The sequence below is a fragment of the Tachyglossus aculeatus genome, chromosome 3, assembly GCF_015852505.1.
Source record: "Tachyglossus aculeatus isolate mTacAcu1 chromosome 3, mTacAcu1.pri, whole genome shotgun sequence".
Lineage (NCBI taxonomy): Eukaryota > Metazoa > Chordata > Mammalia > Monotremata > Tachyglossidae > Tachyglossus > Tachyglossus aculeatus.
The window spans coordinates 29,203,774-29,222,781 of NC_052068.1; the positions used below are offsets into that span (position 1 = coordinate 29,203,774).

Below are 19,008 nucleotides of genomic sequence, written 5' to 3' on the forward strand. Positions count from 1 at the left end.
ATCTCTAATTTACAGATGATCACGTAATCAGGTTGTCCCATGTGGGTCTCGCAGTCTTAATCCCCATTTTACAGATGAGGGAACTGAGGCACAGAGAAGTAAAGTAACTTGCCCAAGGTCACACAGCAGACAGGTGGCTGAGCCGGGATTAGAACAAATGGCCTCTGACTCGCAGGACTGTGCTTTATTCACTATACCATGCTGCTTCTTTAATATTCCTTTCTGTCCCTACACGCAGCCTCTTCTACCTTCATATCTTTTTTTGCTTATCTCTCTTTTCTCCATCTTTTTTTCACTAACTTTTTACCCGGTTCCCCTTCCCTTCCATGTCTTCCTCTGCCATTGCCGCAAGAAGACTCCTCTTGGAAAATGAATGATGTGTGGTATTATGAAGCAGAACCTGGTGGTGATTTGAATGGGGCCGAAGTCTCTACAGACAAAAGCCTTACCATAAGGATGAACTGCAATTAGAAAATCATTTGGAGATGTAGGAATGGTAACATTCATGTTCAAATGATTAGAGATCATGGATAGTTCTTAACTGAAGGAGCAAAACAGACTTTCTCCTTATGCCTTTGGAAGAGTAAGATATCACAAAACTGTAATGAGGTTTGATGGTCTGTAGTAAATATGGTAGACACACTAAGAGCTGAGAAATATCAATCATGTTAATTTTCTCCCTTTAATGTACATTATAGTTGGGTTCTTCGCTTCAGTGGCCAACCTAGATAGTCAATGAGTGGATTCTACTTGAGTTTCTTATATTCCATCCCTGCTAACTATCTTGCCATTTTCCTCACCTACTCTAGCTGGTCACTGAGCTGCTCATCTCTTGTCTTCATTAAAACAACAAAAAAGTGTTTATTCACACTAATCAAATTAAACTTTCCTATGACCAGCACTCCACTGGCTTTGTGATTGTGGATTCTTATCTTGGGGACAGGCTGAATGGAACGGCTGCTAAGCCATTATCCACATATGAAGCTCATCAGTCTTCCACCACTGGCCAATTCATCAGACATTTATCTTTTGCCCTCTAAGCAGTGTGTCAATTTACCTGTCATTCCTCAGACTGAGTTGTTGTGGAAGGCAAAAAAAGAAGAAGAAGAAAAACACCATGGTCAAAATCAGCTAGAACTGCTACTCTGGGCTCCTGTTTTTGAATATTAAAAAGGAAAGGAATGGATGAGGGGTTGAGAGTCAGATTACAGCATTGCTGCCAAATTAAAGAATGATTGGAGAATGTGGTAAGACTTTGATTCTTGACCACAGTGGGGTCTTTCAGCAGCTTCTTCACATTTCCATATCAATCCCCCATTTTCTGCCACCAGCAGATGTGCTAAGAGAGTCCTGATAAATTACTGCCTGAGGAACAGTGATCTCCATTCCATTATTCCCCGGGTAATAGTGAATTTGGGCTAGAAGAGGCAACCATGACTTTCCCATCCTTTATTTTTAAACTCTAAGTTGCTTTCTCTGGTGGATTTCTTTTTCCCTCAATATTAAGCTTTATCTATGAGCTTTTCTCTCATGGGAGAAATTTCTTAGGAAAAACTTTAAAACTCAGAAAACTTTAAAATAAAACATAAAAAACCTGTAGAAAACCATATTTTCCCTCTCATCTTCACACCTGTGAGTTCACTACTATCATTCATGAAGATTTATTGATCACCTACTACGTACAGAGCACTGTACTACACATGTTAGGAAGAGTCCAAAAGGGTTAAAAGGCACAATTCCTGCTCTCAAGATCAGTATAATCTAGCAAAAAGGACCACAAAGGACTATGAGCAAGTACTTGAATAATGGTATTATGTAAATTGAAAGGTGCAGAGTGAAAGTTAGGGTGTAGCTGCATGTGCATAGTGGCTGTCCCACGGGTGCTGAGGTGGTCAAAGAGAAACGAATTGGAGAAGGCCCTGCTTTGCACACAGTAAGCGCTCAATAAATACCATCGAATGAATGGACGAGATGTTACTTCGGAAGGGCCTTGAAGTTGGGGAGACCTGTAGACTGGCAGTCTGGAAAATTTGAAAGGGGAAGGAGTTTCTGGCAAATGGGAAGGGCATGAGTCGGGTTGGAAGTAGGAGAGCTATGAATGAAGCACAACAAGTAGGTTATTTTGAGAGGAGTGAAGAGTATGAGCTTTGGTGTGATGGGAGAGGAGAGTGGATAAAGAGCGAAAAGCTGATTGAGTGCCATAAAGCCATTGGTTAGGAATTTCTGCTCAATGTGGAAAGGAATGCTAACTATTAAAGGTTTTAGAGCAGTGCTCAGCACTTAGAACAGTGCTTTGCACAAAGTAAGCGCTTAACAAATACCACTGTTACTTCTCTGTGCCTCAGTTCCCTCATTTGTAAAGTGGGGATTAAGACTGTGAGACCCACATGAGACAACCTGATTACCTAATCATCTGTAAATTAGAGATTGAAACTGTGAGTCCCACATGGGACAGGGACTGTGTCCAACCCGACCTCCTGCTTGCCAAATCCAATGGCTCCTACTCTATCCTAATCCTCCTCGACCTCTCAGCTGCCTTTGAAACTGTGGACCACCCCCTTCTCCTCAACACGCTATCCAACCTTGGCTTCAAGACTCTGTCCTCTCCTGCTTCTCCTCATCTCTCCGGCCATTCATTCTCAGATTCTTTTGCGGGCTCCTCCTCCCCCTCCCATCCCCTTACTGTAGGGGTACCTCAAGGGTCAGTTCTTGGTCCCCTTCTGTTCTCTATCTACACTCACTCCCTTGGTGAACTCATTCACTCCCACGGCTTCAACTATCATCTCTACGCTGATGACACCCAAATCTACATCTCTGCCCCTGCTCTCTCCCCCTCCCTCCAGGCTTGTATTTCCTCCTACCTTCAGGACATCTCCATCTGTATTTCTGCCCGCCATCTAAAACTCAATATGTCCAAGACTGAACTCCTTATCTTCCTTCCCAAACCCTGCCCTCTCCCTGTCTTTCCCATCACTGTTGATGGCACTACCATCCTTCCCGTCTCACAAGCCTGCAACCATGGTGTCATCCTCGACTCTGCTCTCTTGTTCACCCCTCACATCCAATCCATCACCAAACCTGCTGGTCTCACGTCCGCAACATCGCCAAGATCCGCCCTTTCCTCTCCATCCAAACTGCTACCCTGCTGGTTCAATCTTTCATCCTATCCCGACTGGATTATTGCATCAGCCTCCTCTCTGATCTCCCATCCTCCTGTCTCTCCCCACTTCAATCTATACTTCATGCTGCTGCCCAGATCATCTCTATGAAGAAACACTCTGGGCATGTTACTCCCCTCCTCAAAAATCCCCAGTGGCTACCAACCAACCAACACATCAGGCAAACACTCCTCACTCTTGGCTTCAGGCTGTCCATCACCTTGCCCCCTCCTACCTCACCTCCCTTCTTTCCTTCTACAGCCCAGCCCACACCCTCTGCTCCTCTGCCACTAACATCCTTATTGTGCCTCGCTCTCGCCTGTCCCGCCGTCGACCCCCGACCCACGTCCTCCCCCTGGCCCGGAATGCCTTCCCTCTGCACATCCACCTAGCTAGCTCTTTTCCTCCCTTCAAAGCCCTACTGAGAGCTCACCTCCTCCAGGAGGCCTTCCCACACTGAGCTCCCTCCTTCCTCTCCCCCTCCTCCCCCTCCCCATCCCCCCCACCTTACCTCCTTCCCCTCCCCACAGCACCTGTATATATGTCTGTACAGATTTATTACTCTATTTTACTTGTACATATTTACTCTTCTATTTATTTTATTTTGTTAATATGTTTTGTTTTGTTGTCTGTCTCCCCCTTCTAGACTGTGAGCCCGCTGTTGGGTAGGGACCATCTCTATATGTTGCCAACTTGTACTTCCCAAGCACTTAGTACAGTGCTCTGCACACAGTAAGTGCTCAATAAATATGATTGAATGAATGAATGGAAACCAAATCAAAATAGAGTCTAGAGAAAGGAGGAGGCTTGGTCTTAGCCTGATGTCATGGGAAATTCGACTGTACTTTACTGGCCTGGATCAGCACTTTTTCCTCTATCCAAACTACCACCAGGCTGGCCCAGGCACTTGTCATATCCTGGCCTGATTATTGTATCAACTTCTATTTTTTTAAAAGGTATTTGTTAAGCACCTATTATGTGTCAAGCACTGTTCTAAGTGCTGGGTTAGATACAAATCAATTAGGCCAGACACAGTCCCTGTCCCACTTGGGGCTCACATCCTAAGCAGGTATTGAATCCCCATTTTTACAGTTGAGGACACTGAGGCACTGGAAAATTAAATAAGTGACTTGTCCAAGGTAACACAGCAGACAAATGGTGACACCTAGGTCTTCTGACTCCCAGATGCAGGCTTTAATTGGAGAAGCAGCATGGCTCAGTGGAAAGAGCATGGGCTTTGGAGTGAGAGGTCATGGGTTCAAATCCCAAATCCACTTAACTTCTCTGTGCCTCAGTTACCTCTGTAAAAATGAGGAGTAAGACTGTGAGCCCCCAGTGGGACAACCTGATCACCTTGTGACCTCCCCAGTGCTTAGAACAGTGCTTTGCACATAGTAAGCACTTAATAAATGCCATCATTATTTATCCACTAGGCCATGCTGCTTCCTTGGTTTCCCTCCCTTCAGTCCGTGCATCAAATCATTTTTCCAAAGCTTTGTTCTCCATATGATAATGATGGTATGGATAGCGTGTTGAGGAGAAGGGGGTGGTCCACAGTGTCGAAGGCAGCTGAGAGGTCGAGGAGGATTAGGACAGAGTAGGAGCCATTGGATTTGGCAAGCAGGAGGTCGTTGGTGACCTTTGAGAGGGCAGTTTCCGTGGAATTTAGGGGACGGAAGCAAGATTGGAGGGGGTCGAGGAGAGAGTTGGCGTTGAGGAATTCGAGGCAGCGCGTGTAGACCACTCGTTCCACTTCTCATTCTTTGAAGTCACCCATTTAGCTTTCAAAAATATCTGATTAAAAAAACCCATCAAACTGTAAACGTCCAATGAACATCTGGTCGGGGTGAACGGCTTTCTGGAGATGATTGAGTTCAAGTAGTGTGTGCGATTATTTGTAGTTTGGATAAAAATCCAAGCTGTTGTGCCTCTGGGTCCTCCCGAGAAGGGAGAAAGGATCTGGGGAGGATTAGTAGCAATAATGATATTTGTTGAGTGCCTACTGAAGCAGTGTGTACTAAGCACTTAAAGAGGGATATTGGCCCTGCCAGAATTTCCTGAGGCTATTTCATAAAGAATTAATTACTCTGGGAGAAAAATTAGTTATCTTATGAAATGGGAGCGGGAGATCATGTCAATTCCCCAAGATGGCACTTTGCAAGACTGTAATCCCACTGTGGGCAGGGATTGTCTCTATTGCTGAATTGTACTTTCCATGTGCTTAGTACAGTGTTCTGCACACAGTAAAGCACTCAATAAATACGATTGAATGAATGTATGAAAATAACCTCATGGTACCTGATTCAGACGTACTAATTGCCAAACCTTTGGCCACTGCCATTCCCAAGTTTCCCTGACCTGCAGCTTTGCCTGCCCTCTATCCCCGACAGGATTGACTTGCTGAGTTCAAGGTTGGTTAGTTCGCTTCTGGCAGAGGTAGGTGGGGAACGAGCTATAGTAATATGAACAGCTCCTGTTCTCGCTATACTGCAATTTGTTGAGTTAAAAATTCCCTTTATAGAATATGGTGAAATTCAGTGCGGATGAGTGACTGTTGTCTTTCAGGTAAACAGTTCACATAGCGAAAAGTAGTGGTTTTGGCACAATGTCTGTTTGCCCAGCGACTCTCAGAACCTCTCCCAGACAGCTCACAGGATTCAGAAACAGCGAGGCACACACATACCGAGTCTTCAGTGCGCCATATCGGCTCCATTACATCTCCGCGGAAAATAAAACCTTCTTTTATATAACACTTTGAACCAGTTGGGACTTTAGACTACTCAAAAATAAATAAAATTTGAAGGCTACAGACACCTATTTTTCCTCCTTTTAAAGAGCAAATCTCAAGCCTAAAGTCAAAATAATTTAGAAATACATTCAAAGTAGACCTGAGTTACACTGCCCATTTTTATGAATTCACGCCTTAGGGTGTCCAGGCCATGGACCCCATTAGGCAGGATTAGATATTCAATCCATATATGTATTTCGCCTCCTATACATGGGCCGATGAGATGATGTTCTCATTTGTGAACTAAGGGCACATTAGAATGATCTGGAAGAGAATCACATGCTGGCATAGCCAGGGCTACCAGCAAAGAATGATAGTCCAGTAATTTAGAACATTAATTTATTTCTTGTAGACTGAAGGAGGGTGGAATTAAAAAAAATAAATGACATTTAATGCCTTCCTTTCGAGACGGAGAATTTTTCAATAAAGCATCAACTTGGTGGCTGTGAGCCGCAGCCTCTCTCTGATTTGGAATGTTTGTGTTTTTGCAACTGTGCATGCAGCCATGCAACCGTCTACCGGGCAGCCCATGTGAATGTGTAAACAGTTTTCCATGAGACTTCTTCTAACTAGTTAGCGCCCTTCCTCCACAACCTGTTTCTTTCCATCACTGCCATCCAAGTCTCCTTACTACATTCTTTGTCTCTGAGGAACAGGACGGTAAAACTTTGGGAAACATTTGGGAGTGAAAATTTTGGTAGTATCAGTTAATCAGTGATGCATATTGAGTGCTTTCTGTCTGCAGAGCACTGTACAAAGCACATGGGAGAGTTCAGTAATACAGTCCTGGAGGGGACTTTCAACCTCCCAGCCTGTTTTTTTTCCATCTTGGGCCCTCATATTGTTCCCTCTCCACTCCTGGGCATTAATTTCCTGTTGATTTCTCTTTAAAGACTATGGATTCCACAAACATTTTAATTAGAAAATGTCAGCAAAACAATAAAATTTCACTTCATTAACTTAATTTTCTCACTTATGTTTTTAGAAATTAAAATATGGACTATTAGTTTTTCCATAAGAACTTTTTCAGTTAACTTCTAAACTTGATTCTCGGTGCCTTGAAACGCGAAAGAGTTGAAATAGGCAGGGAGAGAGCGAGTAAGAGAGAGATCATCATCATCATCAATCGTATTTATTGAGCGCTTACTGTGTGCAGAGCATTGTACTAAGCGCTTGGGAAGTACAAGTTGGCAACATGTAGAGACAGTCCCTACCCAACAGTGGGCTCACAGTCTAAAAAGATGAAGAGTGGGGCCATATTCTTTCAAAAGAATCCAAAACTGTTGCTTCAGGACCCCATGAATGTTTGAGTTTTTCTGCTCTTTGCCCAAATATCCTTTCGTATCTACTTCTGTGGGAAACATTGACTCCTAGTTTGAAACTTATTGGACAAGCAATGGGATAAATTGTCATGGCAGATCTGGGTGGATGGAATCAAGGAAAGAATAGATCTTAGCACATACTGATTAAGTAAACTAATTTCGGGGACGGAGCTCACCACCTTTCCCTCTTCATCAGCCTTCTCAGTTCCTCGGTTTCAAACTCAGTGGCTGAACGTGAATGAAGAACCGGTTAGAAAGAACTGGGAGGTCTTGTTGAGCTGAAGGGGTTGGTCTGAAGAACTAGCCTTTTCAGCCGGACTTTGGTCCTGGAAAGAGTTATCTGTTTCCCATTCAGAGGCCGGCTCATGGTGCTCTGCAAACGAGTTGGTTGCCTGTTCAGTGTGCTGTTTTTGTAAGCTAATGAGGACAAAGCGTGAGCCATAGGCAATGATGCTGTGATATTAGCTGTGACAGGGAGCTTGATCATAATTATCTTAACGAGGATAGGGTTAATTACAGTGGAAACTTAAAGTTCTTTCTGTCTGAATCAGCCGGAGCCGAATACGTTGTGATGTTTTGTCATTTTGATGTGACTTTGGAAATTGCAGTGGAAATCTCCTGGCAGCACTTGGGCTCCTGTGGGAGTGGAGTCTGAGCCCTACAGTGAGGTAACTGAGATTGTACCTGTGGGTGAGATAATGGGCAGCTTTCATGTCATTAGAGCAGGGAAAAAAGCAACCTACAATGCACTTCAGAGATGCTTATTAGAATTCTGAAGTACCGGGGAAAAGAGCTTCTTGCCACTTCCCCTTCATTTCTGTGTCTAGTGTGGCGGCCATACTGGGACTGTTATTGGGAATTTGCTAGGCTGAGAAAGACTCCAAGCTGTAAGCCGTCACTTGGTCTGTCTTACCTACAGATTCGTACTCTTCCCTCCCCTCCCCATCAGCCCTCTCATGCCTTTAAGCAACTGGAGCATCATGCCCCGACGAAGGTCAGTAACAGCAATTGTTCATTCTTCCTCCCCCAGCGAAAGACTGGTTTCCTTCAGTGTCCTACCCAGGGGTATCAGCTGAGTAGGCATTTGATTGAAGCCGGCCCAGGATGACGGCAAAGGAATTCTTATTTTCTGGATTCATCCCTCTTCTCCCAGTTGTCTTTCCTGGAGGATGTGTGGGCGCCTGATGACGTATGTGTGGGAGTCTCCCCAGCCTTATTCTTTAGATACACATATCTTTATGTACATTTTGTGTGTGTGTGTGTGTGTCCATAGACAGGTTAAGTGAAAGGGAGGCTAGATTCTCCCATTTATAAAAAAAAAATCTCAACCTTGTGATCCTAAATTTGTTCACTGTCCACCCTCTGTCCAGGCTGTAACAATATTGTCCTCTCCCCATCCATCTCCCTTCTTCTTTTCTTCTTCCCCATTCCCCCCGACCCCACCCCCAGGCTGTGAATTTAGCTGATTAAATCACCAAGTGCACACCGCATTGATGACATGAGAACAACAATTAATAAGCAGTCCCCTGTGTAACACGGCGCTCTTTTAACTGAACAGCTAATAACATTACATGGCAAAAATTATCAAAACCAGACAGGTGTAAGGGGATTTGAGCACAATTTTCTCAACCCCTCCATGAAAGCTTGCACTATTGTACTGCGCCTTGGCGCTGAAATGAAAGGCTGTTTCAATAGGCAACTCCCTCCAGTGTTCCTAGGGCTTTGTCCCTCTTCATGGTGTGTCATTTTGTTTTATGCCTCCCCTGCAGCAGTTTTGGATGTGTGCTTTCTTCTCCTTGCCAGTTGCCAACCATTTGCTGATTCTCATGATAAGAGTATTATATTTGCATAACATAACTCAGGGACAATGTGTATTTTGATGCTGACATTGACCAGAGCCCAACCAATGTTTATTCACAAAGGACCTATTAGCATCCCATAAGGCTCTGGGGTGCTGACAGGGGGGTGCCCCACTCTGAACTCTCCTTGGCAAGCTGAAGCCTAATATTAAAAAGTACGGGGCTGGAGATGATCCATTATTAACCGTTTGTGGAGTGGGAAAAAAAGGTTTCAGAGTAGGGGCTTCCCTTGGAAGCGAAACTCAGATTGAGGTGAATGCCCGATGGACCGGTTCCTTTTTGCCTATCTGTAAGCCTTTTTACACTCCCAATTTTAGAGATTGATATCCTGGTAGACAAATGCCCCATATTGTTTGGTTGGAAGGTCACAAGTTTGATTTTCTCCTTCTGCCTCGAGGACAGGGAAGGAAAAGAAAAACCTTTCCCACACCATAGTGGTACAGTGACGGGGAGCTATGGCAGATAGAAGGATGCTTGTATTTTCTGCAAGATTGATTTTTGGTGTGAGGCTCCTTCTGGTACTTCAGTGCTACAGAAGGGTGGTTTGGGGGCTGCATCAGCAGAGAGAAGGGGGGAGGTATAAGCCAAGAGGACTTTGTGGGTATTAATTATCCTTAGACAACTTGTTTGAGAATGTGTGTACAGTAATGGTGCTGTGGGGTGTTGAGCATACCTTCCTTCCTTCCACGTCTTTCCCCCCCCAATACTCTAAAATGCTACTGCACCCCTTTCAATAATCTCCCCAGTTAGGGCCCTTAAACTGGTGTAGCCCCTTCTTGAAACAAGTCTCTGCAAAAGGGAAAAACATGTGCGCACACACGCAATATCATCTTAGCATAAATGCCATCAGAAAATGAATAAATAGTAGATACCGTATCTCCCTTATTCATCACATTTTATAAAACAGCTCGGAGATACAATGATAATCTTTCCTCCGGTAGACATAGTAGATCAGCTGCCAAGGCATGCAATCTCAGCATATCTCGAGGTGTCTGGTAGGTGAATGAGCTGTGAATATGTGTCTGGGGGTAGGCTCTAGTACACCCTGCTGCTTATTTGATGTGTTTCTGTGTTTCTTCTCCCCCTTCTCCTCTCCCCTCCGCCAATCCTTTTAAATATGTGAGTTTGTGAAATTAGCAGTTAACTTTCAACTAAGTTCAGGAACAGGGAAACAGGATCGGCTCTTTTCTCCTCTTTCTTTGCTTTCTTAATTGAGAAACGAATTTCCACAGTTGCCTATTTAGAGGCTTGCATGTCTACATTTCTCTGCTCTGAATCTCTCTTCCCTTATTTTTAAAAAATCTGCTTTCTATGGATTGGAAGTCTGAGAGGGTAGGCTTGAAATCCTACCCCCTCTGCCCCCAAACATATTGTCTTTTTCTGTCCGGAGCGATTCTGCAGTCCTCCTGATGCCTGGTATTTTGAGTGGCTGCAGATTCACCAGGCAGAAGCAAATTAAGTGGTTAATAAAAAAAAAAAAAGAAGACGGTGATTAAAAAATAAAAACAAAACAAAAAACCTTCTCACCGTTTCCTATTACTGTATGGCAAACTGCAGAGAAATGATACTTGAAGTTGTATTTATTATTGTTAGAGGGGTATGATATTTCTGGGCAGGAATGATGGATGACAACTTAAATTTGTGTCCAGGGAATGAAGGTGAACTGTGACAGAGTTATTTATCTTGGGAATGGAGGTTAGGGTCAGGCAAGGCTGGGTGCCTGAAGGCACAAGACATTGACAAATTTATCCTGCGGGCCCTATATCTGAAGCCTTTTGTTTTGGATCCTGGCTACTCACTAAGTGACCCCCATCCCTCATCCTGGCAGTGCGTGAAGGATGCGGTGAGGTGCCAGGGCCCCCCTCCCCAACCCCCTGCATTCCCCTCCCGCGACCAATTCTTGTCATTCACTCCACTGACAGGCACCAAGCCCAAACTATTCCCACTGCTGAAAGGGAAGGTTAAAATATTTATTTCAGCTCATAATGGCCTTCCTGATTTAGTGTAGTATCATTTTTCCTGTTGCCTTTGTCATTGCAGGTCACTGGAAGGACTGAGCGCGTTCAGAAGCTTGGAGGAGCTGATCCTGGACAACAATCTTCTCGGAAACGACCTTGCGTTGCCCGGGTTACCCCGGCTCCATACCTTAACGCTCAACAAGAACCAAATATCCTTTCTGTGGGCCCCCATCCTGTCCCCCTCCAGACCCCCGTTGCCCAGCCTTCCTCCCCACAAAATACCTGTGAAATGTCAAATGAGTTTTATGTGTCAGCCAAATTAAAGTGGGTGAAATACGGTCCTCGGGCAGACAAAGCGTTCCCGTCTCCTGGCACTCGGGATACTTCGGAGTAATTTATTATAGGTCATTCATAAATGAAATGCACCATTATATCTTCCTGTTGCTCCATTTTAGTGGGGGGGGATCTAAGTTATGGCTGTGAAGAAATCTTTTTAATAGATAAAAATAGAGAAAGAAAATAATGTCACTGCAGCCCAGAGGCCGGCCTAGCCCTGTTTGCTGAGGGTTGTGTTGCAGGGCGACCTCTAGTGGGGAGTAAGCGGTAGAGGCGGGAAGCAAACTTTTGCCCGCTTGGTGCCTTCGAGGCTGATCCCAGACACTGAGCTTCTCCCAAGGGAATAACTGAAAAACCAGGGGGGCTGGAAGGGGAAGAGCCACAGACAGCAGTGTGTAAACAGCCTCACTTGGCAGTGCACCCAATCATTGTCAGCTGTGTGACTTTGGGCAAGTCACTTCCCTTCTCTGTGCCTCAGTCACCTCATCTGTAAAATGGGGATCACCGTCAATCGTATTTATTGAGCGCTTACTGTGTGCAGAGCACTGCACTAAGCGCTTGGGAAGTACAAGTTGGCAACATATAGAGACAGTCCCTACCCAACAGTGGGCTCACTGTCTAAAAGGGGGAGACAGAGAACAAAACCAAACATACTAACAAAATAAAATAAATAGAATAGATATGTACAAGTAAAATAAATAGAGTAACAAATATGTACAAACATATATACATATATACAGGTGCAGTGGGGAAGGGAAGGAGGTAAAATGGGGGGGGATGGAGAGGGGGATGAGGGGGAGAGGAAGGAAGGGGCTCAGTCTGGGAAGGCCTCCTGGAGGAGGTGAGCTCTCAGTAGGGCCTTGAAGGGAGGAAGAGAGCTAGCTTGGTGGATGGGCAGAGGGAGGGCATTCCAGGCCTGGGGGATGACGTGGGCCGGGGGTCGATGGTGGGACAGGCGAGAACGAGGTACTGTGAGGAGATTAGCGGCGGAGGAGCGGAGGGTGCGGGCTGGGCTGGAGGAGGAGAGAAGGGAGGTGAGGTAGGAGGGGGCGAGGGGATGGACAGCCTTGAAGCTGAGGGTGAGGAGTTTCTGCCTGATGCGCAGATTGATTGGTAGCCATTGGAGATTTTTGAGGAGGGGAGTAACATGCCCAGAGCATTTCTGGACAAAGACAATCTGGGCAGCAGCATGAAGTATGGATTGAAGTGGGGAGAGACACGAGGATGGGAGATCAGAGAGAAGGCTGATGAAGCCTATGAGCCCCACATGGGACAACCTGATCATCTTGTAACCTCCCCAGCACTTAGAACAGTCCTTTGCACACAGTAAGTGCTTAATAAATGCCATTATTATTATTATTATTATTATCTGGGAGTCAGTGGTGAGCGGGGCTTCTGAATTGGGCTGCTAAACCCATCGGATTTACCTTACCTTTCCGTTTTTCTACTTTCCCGTTTGCTCAGCTCTGGAGGAGGCACCTCGTCGCCGGCTCAGAGGATCTTAGAAGGGAGTGATTCGGGGATGCGTGTAGCGATTTTACCTCTGGCCTCCAGACTCCAACCTTAGCTGTAGAGGCCAGAGAGAGAGAGAGAGAAAGAGAGAGAGATGATGATGATGATGGCATTTGTTAAGCACTTACTGTGTGCAAAGCACTGTTCTAAGCGCTGGGGAGGATACAAGGTGGTCAGGTTGTCCCACGGGGGGGCTCCCAGTCTTAATCCCCATTTTGCAGATGAGGTCACTGAGGCCCAGAGAAGTTAAATGACTTGCCCAAGGTCACACAGCTGACAATTGGTGGAGCCGGGAGAGAGAGAAAGAGATCTGCTCTCAGTTTAGCAATATACTTTTTGGTGAACTGGGTATTCCAGTAACATTCCAGGCCATGCACTCTGTGATAGCTCTCCTAGAGGTTTGGTGCATTTATTCTCTATTGCAAGCGCGTTCAGATTTAAGACGGCCCCGGAGGCCTGGCTAGATTTACTGGGGAGCTCTGGGTGACTCTCTGTGTAGGTGATATGTAGTTAAGGCCTGTTCTTTTTTGGCTAATGGAGAATGTGCTGGTGGAGTTATTAGGGATAGACCTGCTGACTTTCCACTCTAATAATAATAATAATAGTGATGATGGTATTTGTTAAGCGCTTACTATGTGCAAAGCACTGTTCTAAGCACTGAATAATTTTGGTATTTGTTAAGCGCTTACTATGTGCAGAGCACTGTTCTAAGCACTGGGGAGGATACAAGGTGATCAGGTTGTCCCATGTGGGGCTCACAGTCTTAACCCCCATTTTACAGATGAGGTAACTGAGGCACAGAGAAATTAAGTGACTTGGCCGAAGTCACACAGCTGACCAGCTGTAGAGCCGGGCCTTGAACCCATGACCTCTGACTCCCAAGCCCGGGCTCTTTCCACTGAGCCACGCTGCTTCTCTAGAATTTGGAGTAGTTGGAGCGTTGTGGCCAAGGCAGAGGTTTCCTTTGATCCTGAGCTGATTTTTCAAGTGTTCTAAGGGATGAGTGGGCATTTGACTCCAGGGAAGTTTGAACCAGGTGGCCACCATATTACCGCAGAATGGATGTTACAACAAAGATGTGCAAAACCCCTCAAAGGAGAAGAGTGATCCATCTTCCCATATGTTAGAAAGCATGCGTGATGTATACACCCATTCAATACCCCATTCATGTTTGGTCTGTTTGGAAGTACATCTTCATGGGATACTAGCAGCATGGCTTAGTGGAAAGAGCCCGGGTTTGGGAATCAGAGGTCATGGGTTCTAATCCCAGCTCCACCACTTGTCGGCTGTGTAACTTCGGGCAAGTCACTTCACTTCTCTGTGCCTCAGTTACCTCCTCTGGAAAATGGGGATTGACTATGTGCCCCATGTGGGACAATCTGATTACCTTGTATCTACCCCGCCACTTAGAACAGTGCTTGGCACATAATAAGCGCTTAACAAATTCCATCATTATTATTACACACTCTAAATTATTGTTTCAAACTGTAAACTGTCGCTCAGTCCATCCTACCTCCAGGTTCCTCCTCACTCCCTCCCCAACAAGCCCCCACATTCCTTTAAGCAGTTCTAGCACCATGTCCACGGACCATGCAAAGCTCAGTTTTGAAGATAGTTTTCTTCTCTAGTGACGATGCTTTTCAGGCAATTCAGTGGTCTTTTTTCTTATGCTTACCATTTTACTGTTGGTCAATTTTGACTTTCGCTTCTTCTCACCTGTTTCAGGGTCCAATCCCAGCCCTTCTAGATGAACTGCTGTTCTGTTCCTTCTCTCCCCTTGTCCATTGCTAGTGACAGGAAGGCCTCGAGTCCTGGCTGTTTGACACACTGGATAAATGGTGCAAATTTAATAATAATAATAATAATAATAATAATAATAATGGCATTTATTAAGCACTTACTACATGCAAAGCACTGTTCTAAGCGCTGGGGAGGTTACAAGGTGATCAAGTTGTCCCACGGGGGGCTCACAGTCTTAATCCCCATTTTACAGATGAGGGAACTGAGGCCCAGAGAAGTTAAGTGACTTGCCCAGAGTCACACAGCTGACAATTGGCGGAGCTGGGATTTGAACCCCTGACCTCTGACTCCAAAGCCCGGCCTCTTTCCACTGAGCCAGCTTCCCAGAATTTGCCTCCTGGATGGGGGTGGGTGGTTGGGGGGGGTGCACAAGAGTGGGGAAAATAATACGGGAGTCCCTTGCCATTTTTTATACATGTCCAGTGCCTATGACTCAAAAATAACCAACAGTTCCCCCAAATTATTCCTTGTCCAGTACTTCTCCTCAGCTTCACTCCTAACAGAGTGATCTAATCCTTCAAGAAGCACACTGAGCAGATTTTAAAAGCTTAAAGACAGATAATTTGAGAAGAATAAGAGAGAGCAAAGTGTATGGGACCATTTTATGTCAATATCAAATCCTGGGATAGCCAGAACTGCCTAGAGAGACAGATGGCGGCTAATTTACAGCAACGTCTCCTTAAACCTCCTAAATTGGGAAAGTCAGAGCGTGGCAAAGCGACCCCCTCATTAGGCTGGACAAAAAGCAAGAATGAAATATAAACCGTCAGGAGTGATGCCACTACTTGATAGATTGGAATATTTCTGGAGTGTCATCCATCTGCATTAGAGCCTTCTGGGCCGTGGCCTGATCTGGCCCGGGCAAGGCAATGGTGGGGGCTGGGCTTGGACTACCACATGTTCTGCTTTGGATCTTGATTACTTGGGAGGCCTTGGAAACAGTCATGTCTACATAGTCCTACAATCGCCCTAAGTGAGGGACTCTCCTTAGGGTCTGGTGGGAAGTAGCGTAGCTCAGTGGAAAGAGCCCAGGCTTGAGAGTCAGAGGTCATGGGTTCTAATCCCGGCTCTGTCACATGTCTGCTGTGTGACCATGGGCAAGTCACTTAACTTCTCTGAGCCTCAGTGACCTCATCTGTCAAATGGGGATGAAGACTGTGAGCCCCACGTGAGACAACCTGATCACCCTGTATCCCCCCAGCACTTAAAACAGTGCTTTGCACATAGTAAGTGCTTAATAAATGTCATTATTATTATTATAGGGATTCACAGGCCTGTGTTGCAGCTTAGACTAAGTGCATTGTGCCAACGTGTAATTTATTTATTTATATTAATGTCTGTCTCCTCCTCTAGACTGTAAGGCTCACTGTGGACAGGGAATATTTCTGTTTATCATATTGTACTCTCCCTAGCACTTAGTACAGTGCTCTGCAAACAGTAAGCGCTCGGTAAACGCAATTGAATGAATGAAGGAAAGCGATGGGCAAAGTCCATCATCTAGCTTGTGGACTCTTTCTCCTTTTGCCCCTAAACCCCCCAGAACTTACAACTCAGATCGGGTGAATAAAAAATAATACTGGCTCTTTGCAATCATTCCTGGGCACTAAGGCTGCCTCAAGGTCTGCACTAAGCTTGCCATTGTGTAAATGATCTCAAAATGATCAGAGAAGGCTTCCCTAATAAGCCCATCCCCTGACATCCTGCAATATTTCCCTCACCAGTTAAAAGACCCAAGCGGAAACATAGCCAGAGCAGGTCCTGTATGTTTCCAGTAAACTCCATCCCCCTGTGCATGTGTTCATAATCCATGCCGCGAAGCGGAGGGTCACATCACAGACATTGGGAAGAATATGTGGTCATCTAGGCGGTGAGGTGAGAGTCAATATAGATACAAAATAAGCTAATTGCTCTGTGTGTGTCTGTGTCTGTGTGTGTTTGTGTGTGTTTATGCATGCACTCATGGCCTCCAAAACTCGAGTTTTTCCTTTATGTTTAGGATAGAACACTGTTAGGAACTTAGCATATGTTCCTTTAACAACTCTGATTAGACCATGATCCCATACTGAAAGAAACAACATCAGTCAAGGCCCATGTACTGTTATGTGCATGATTTTTAATGATGGGCTAATCTAGAACAAAACCCCCACGTTACAGGGAAACTTAGTGCTACGGTGTACGAAACTTATAGATGATACTATTCCAAGTGAAAACCTATCCATGCCTGTAAGTGTGCATGACTATCAATCAATCCCACAGGCTGTGCCCAAATAGGAAGTAAATTGGATTAATTTGTCAGTTGCAAGGCCTATCACTGTTTTCCTGACTAATATAATAATAATAATTATGGTATTTGTTAAGGGTTTACTGTGAGCCAAGCACTGTTCTAAGCGCTGGGGAAGGCACAGGGTAATCAGGTTGTCCCAAGTCAGGCTCACACTTTTAATCCCCATTTTACAGATGAAGGAACTGAGGCATAGAGAAGTTAAGTGACTTGCCCAAGGTCACACAGCAGACAAGTGGCAGAGGTGGGATTAGAACCCACATCCTCTGACTCCCAAGCCCGGGCTCTTTCCACTAAGCCACGCTGCTTCTCCAACTATCGTTTCATATTCTAATTTCTGTGAAGTCTCTGCGAAAGGAGAGCATCCCTTACCAACCTGGTTTGTGTGCCATCAGTGTCTTCCAGTTTTAAATCACATAGGCTTCACTGTGTCTCCTTGAGGGCAGGAACCTCATTTATAAGCTCTATTGCACTGTACTCTCCCAAGTGCTTGATAACAGCGTTCTGCACTCAGTAAGTGCTCAGTAAATACCATTGATTGCTTGCCCTTCCTGCTCTTGAATGCCCTTCTTCAGTTCACGATTGAGTAGCAACTTGGCAATCCTGTCTGTGACTCTTCTTCTTTCTGCTTCTGCCCAGCAAAGTTGTGTCAATTTTATTACCTCATGGAAACTAGAGAGAATGGTAGGCTCTCCCAGGTGTTGACCAGCTCTTGTCTTGCTGTGTCCACTGTAATTTAGAGTGAGAAGATCAGTCTCACCTGAAGTCCTCCTGGGCAAGGCATTGACTATTATCTCCATCAGTCTCTCTCTAGTTCCCGACCATTTAGATCTCGATTAACTCAACAGCCCTTGGAAACTGTCACTTTGAAGCACATTAATCTGGTATACTAGGACTCAGCAATGTCTGAGGAATGGGGGTTAATAGGTTATAGAAGGAGCAATTAGCTAGGATTTGAATGGGTGTGAGCAAAGGTAAAACCAACAGAGATATCATTTTTTCCTCACATCACTCTTTAGGCGATGCCATTAATTCCATTTCACAGATGGAGAAGCTAGGGCTACTGAAAGCTCACCTCCTCTAGGAGGCCTTCCCGGTTTAAGCCCCCCTTTTCCTCTGCTCTCCCTTCCCTCCCTATCCTCCCCCACTCACTCCCTCTGCTCTATCCCCCTCCCTGCCCCACAGCACTTGCGTGTATATGTGTACATATTCATAATTCTCTTCATTTTTATTAATAATGTGTATGTATCTATAATTCCATTCATTTATATTGATGCTATTAATGCCTGTTTACTTGTTTTGATGTCTGTCTCCCCCCTTCTAGACTGCGAGCCCACTGTGGGCAGGGATTGTCTTCATTTGTTGCTCAATTGTACTTTCCAAGCGCTTAGTACAGTGCTCTGCAACAGTAAGCACTCAATAAATACGATTGAATGAGCGAATGAATGAATGAAAGGCCGAGCATCAGAGTGACTGGTCCTAAGTCACAGTCAGGGCAGAGTTGGGATTGAACGTGCGTCTCCTGTTTCCTTGCTCAGGACTCTTTCCCGGAACCAAGCACTTCATCAGAGCCCTCCTGGGATTTATATGGCAAGCATCTCTTCCCCTAAGGAAAAACTTGAGCTGTTAGCAATTGTAATACTAAATAATCTAGGTCTCTGGGTCTTTGAGAATTCTCTCCTGTAATTTAGAGAGTGCGTCAACTGTTTGGAATCATTGGTTGAATGGGGAGTAGTGAGAATGCTTGTTTGCATTTGAGCTATTGGATGTTCTTTCCCCTTCTTTTTAACATTTACAAATCACAGAATGGAAGCATACTTTCTCTCCTGTCTTCATTAACAGCTCTTCTTTTCCTGCCCCTCCCCTTTTACCTTTCCTTTTTACAACCACTCATTCATAAATAAGGGAGCTCTCACTAGCTACTGCTGATCCACCCTCCTCCCTCTCCAACCAACCGTTTGGGTTTCTACTTCTAAATGCACCCCAAATCTTTT

At 45.1% G+C, this 19,008-nt stretch overlaps 1 protein-coding gene across 2 annotated transcripts in view; it reads left to right on the plus strand.

Moving 5' to 3' along the window:
- Positions 1–19,008, plus strand: part of LRMDA (leucine rich melanocyte differentiation associated) — a 1,241,311-nt gene that overhangs the window by 671,329 nt on the left and 550,974 nt on the right. For both annotated transcript variants that reach the window (XM_038744414.1, XM_038744415.1), the window contains exon 3: positions 11,168–11,294. In XM_038744414.1, the coding sequence (XP_038600342.1) occupies positions 11,168–11,294 (127 nt within the window). The remainder of the gene's footprint in view (positions 1–11,167; positions 11,295–19,008) is intronic.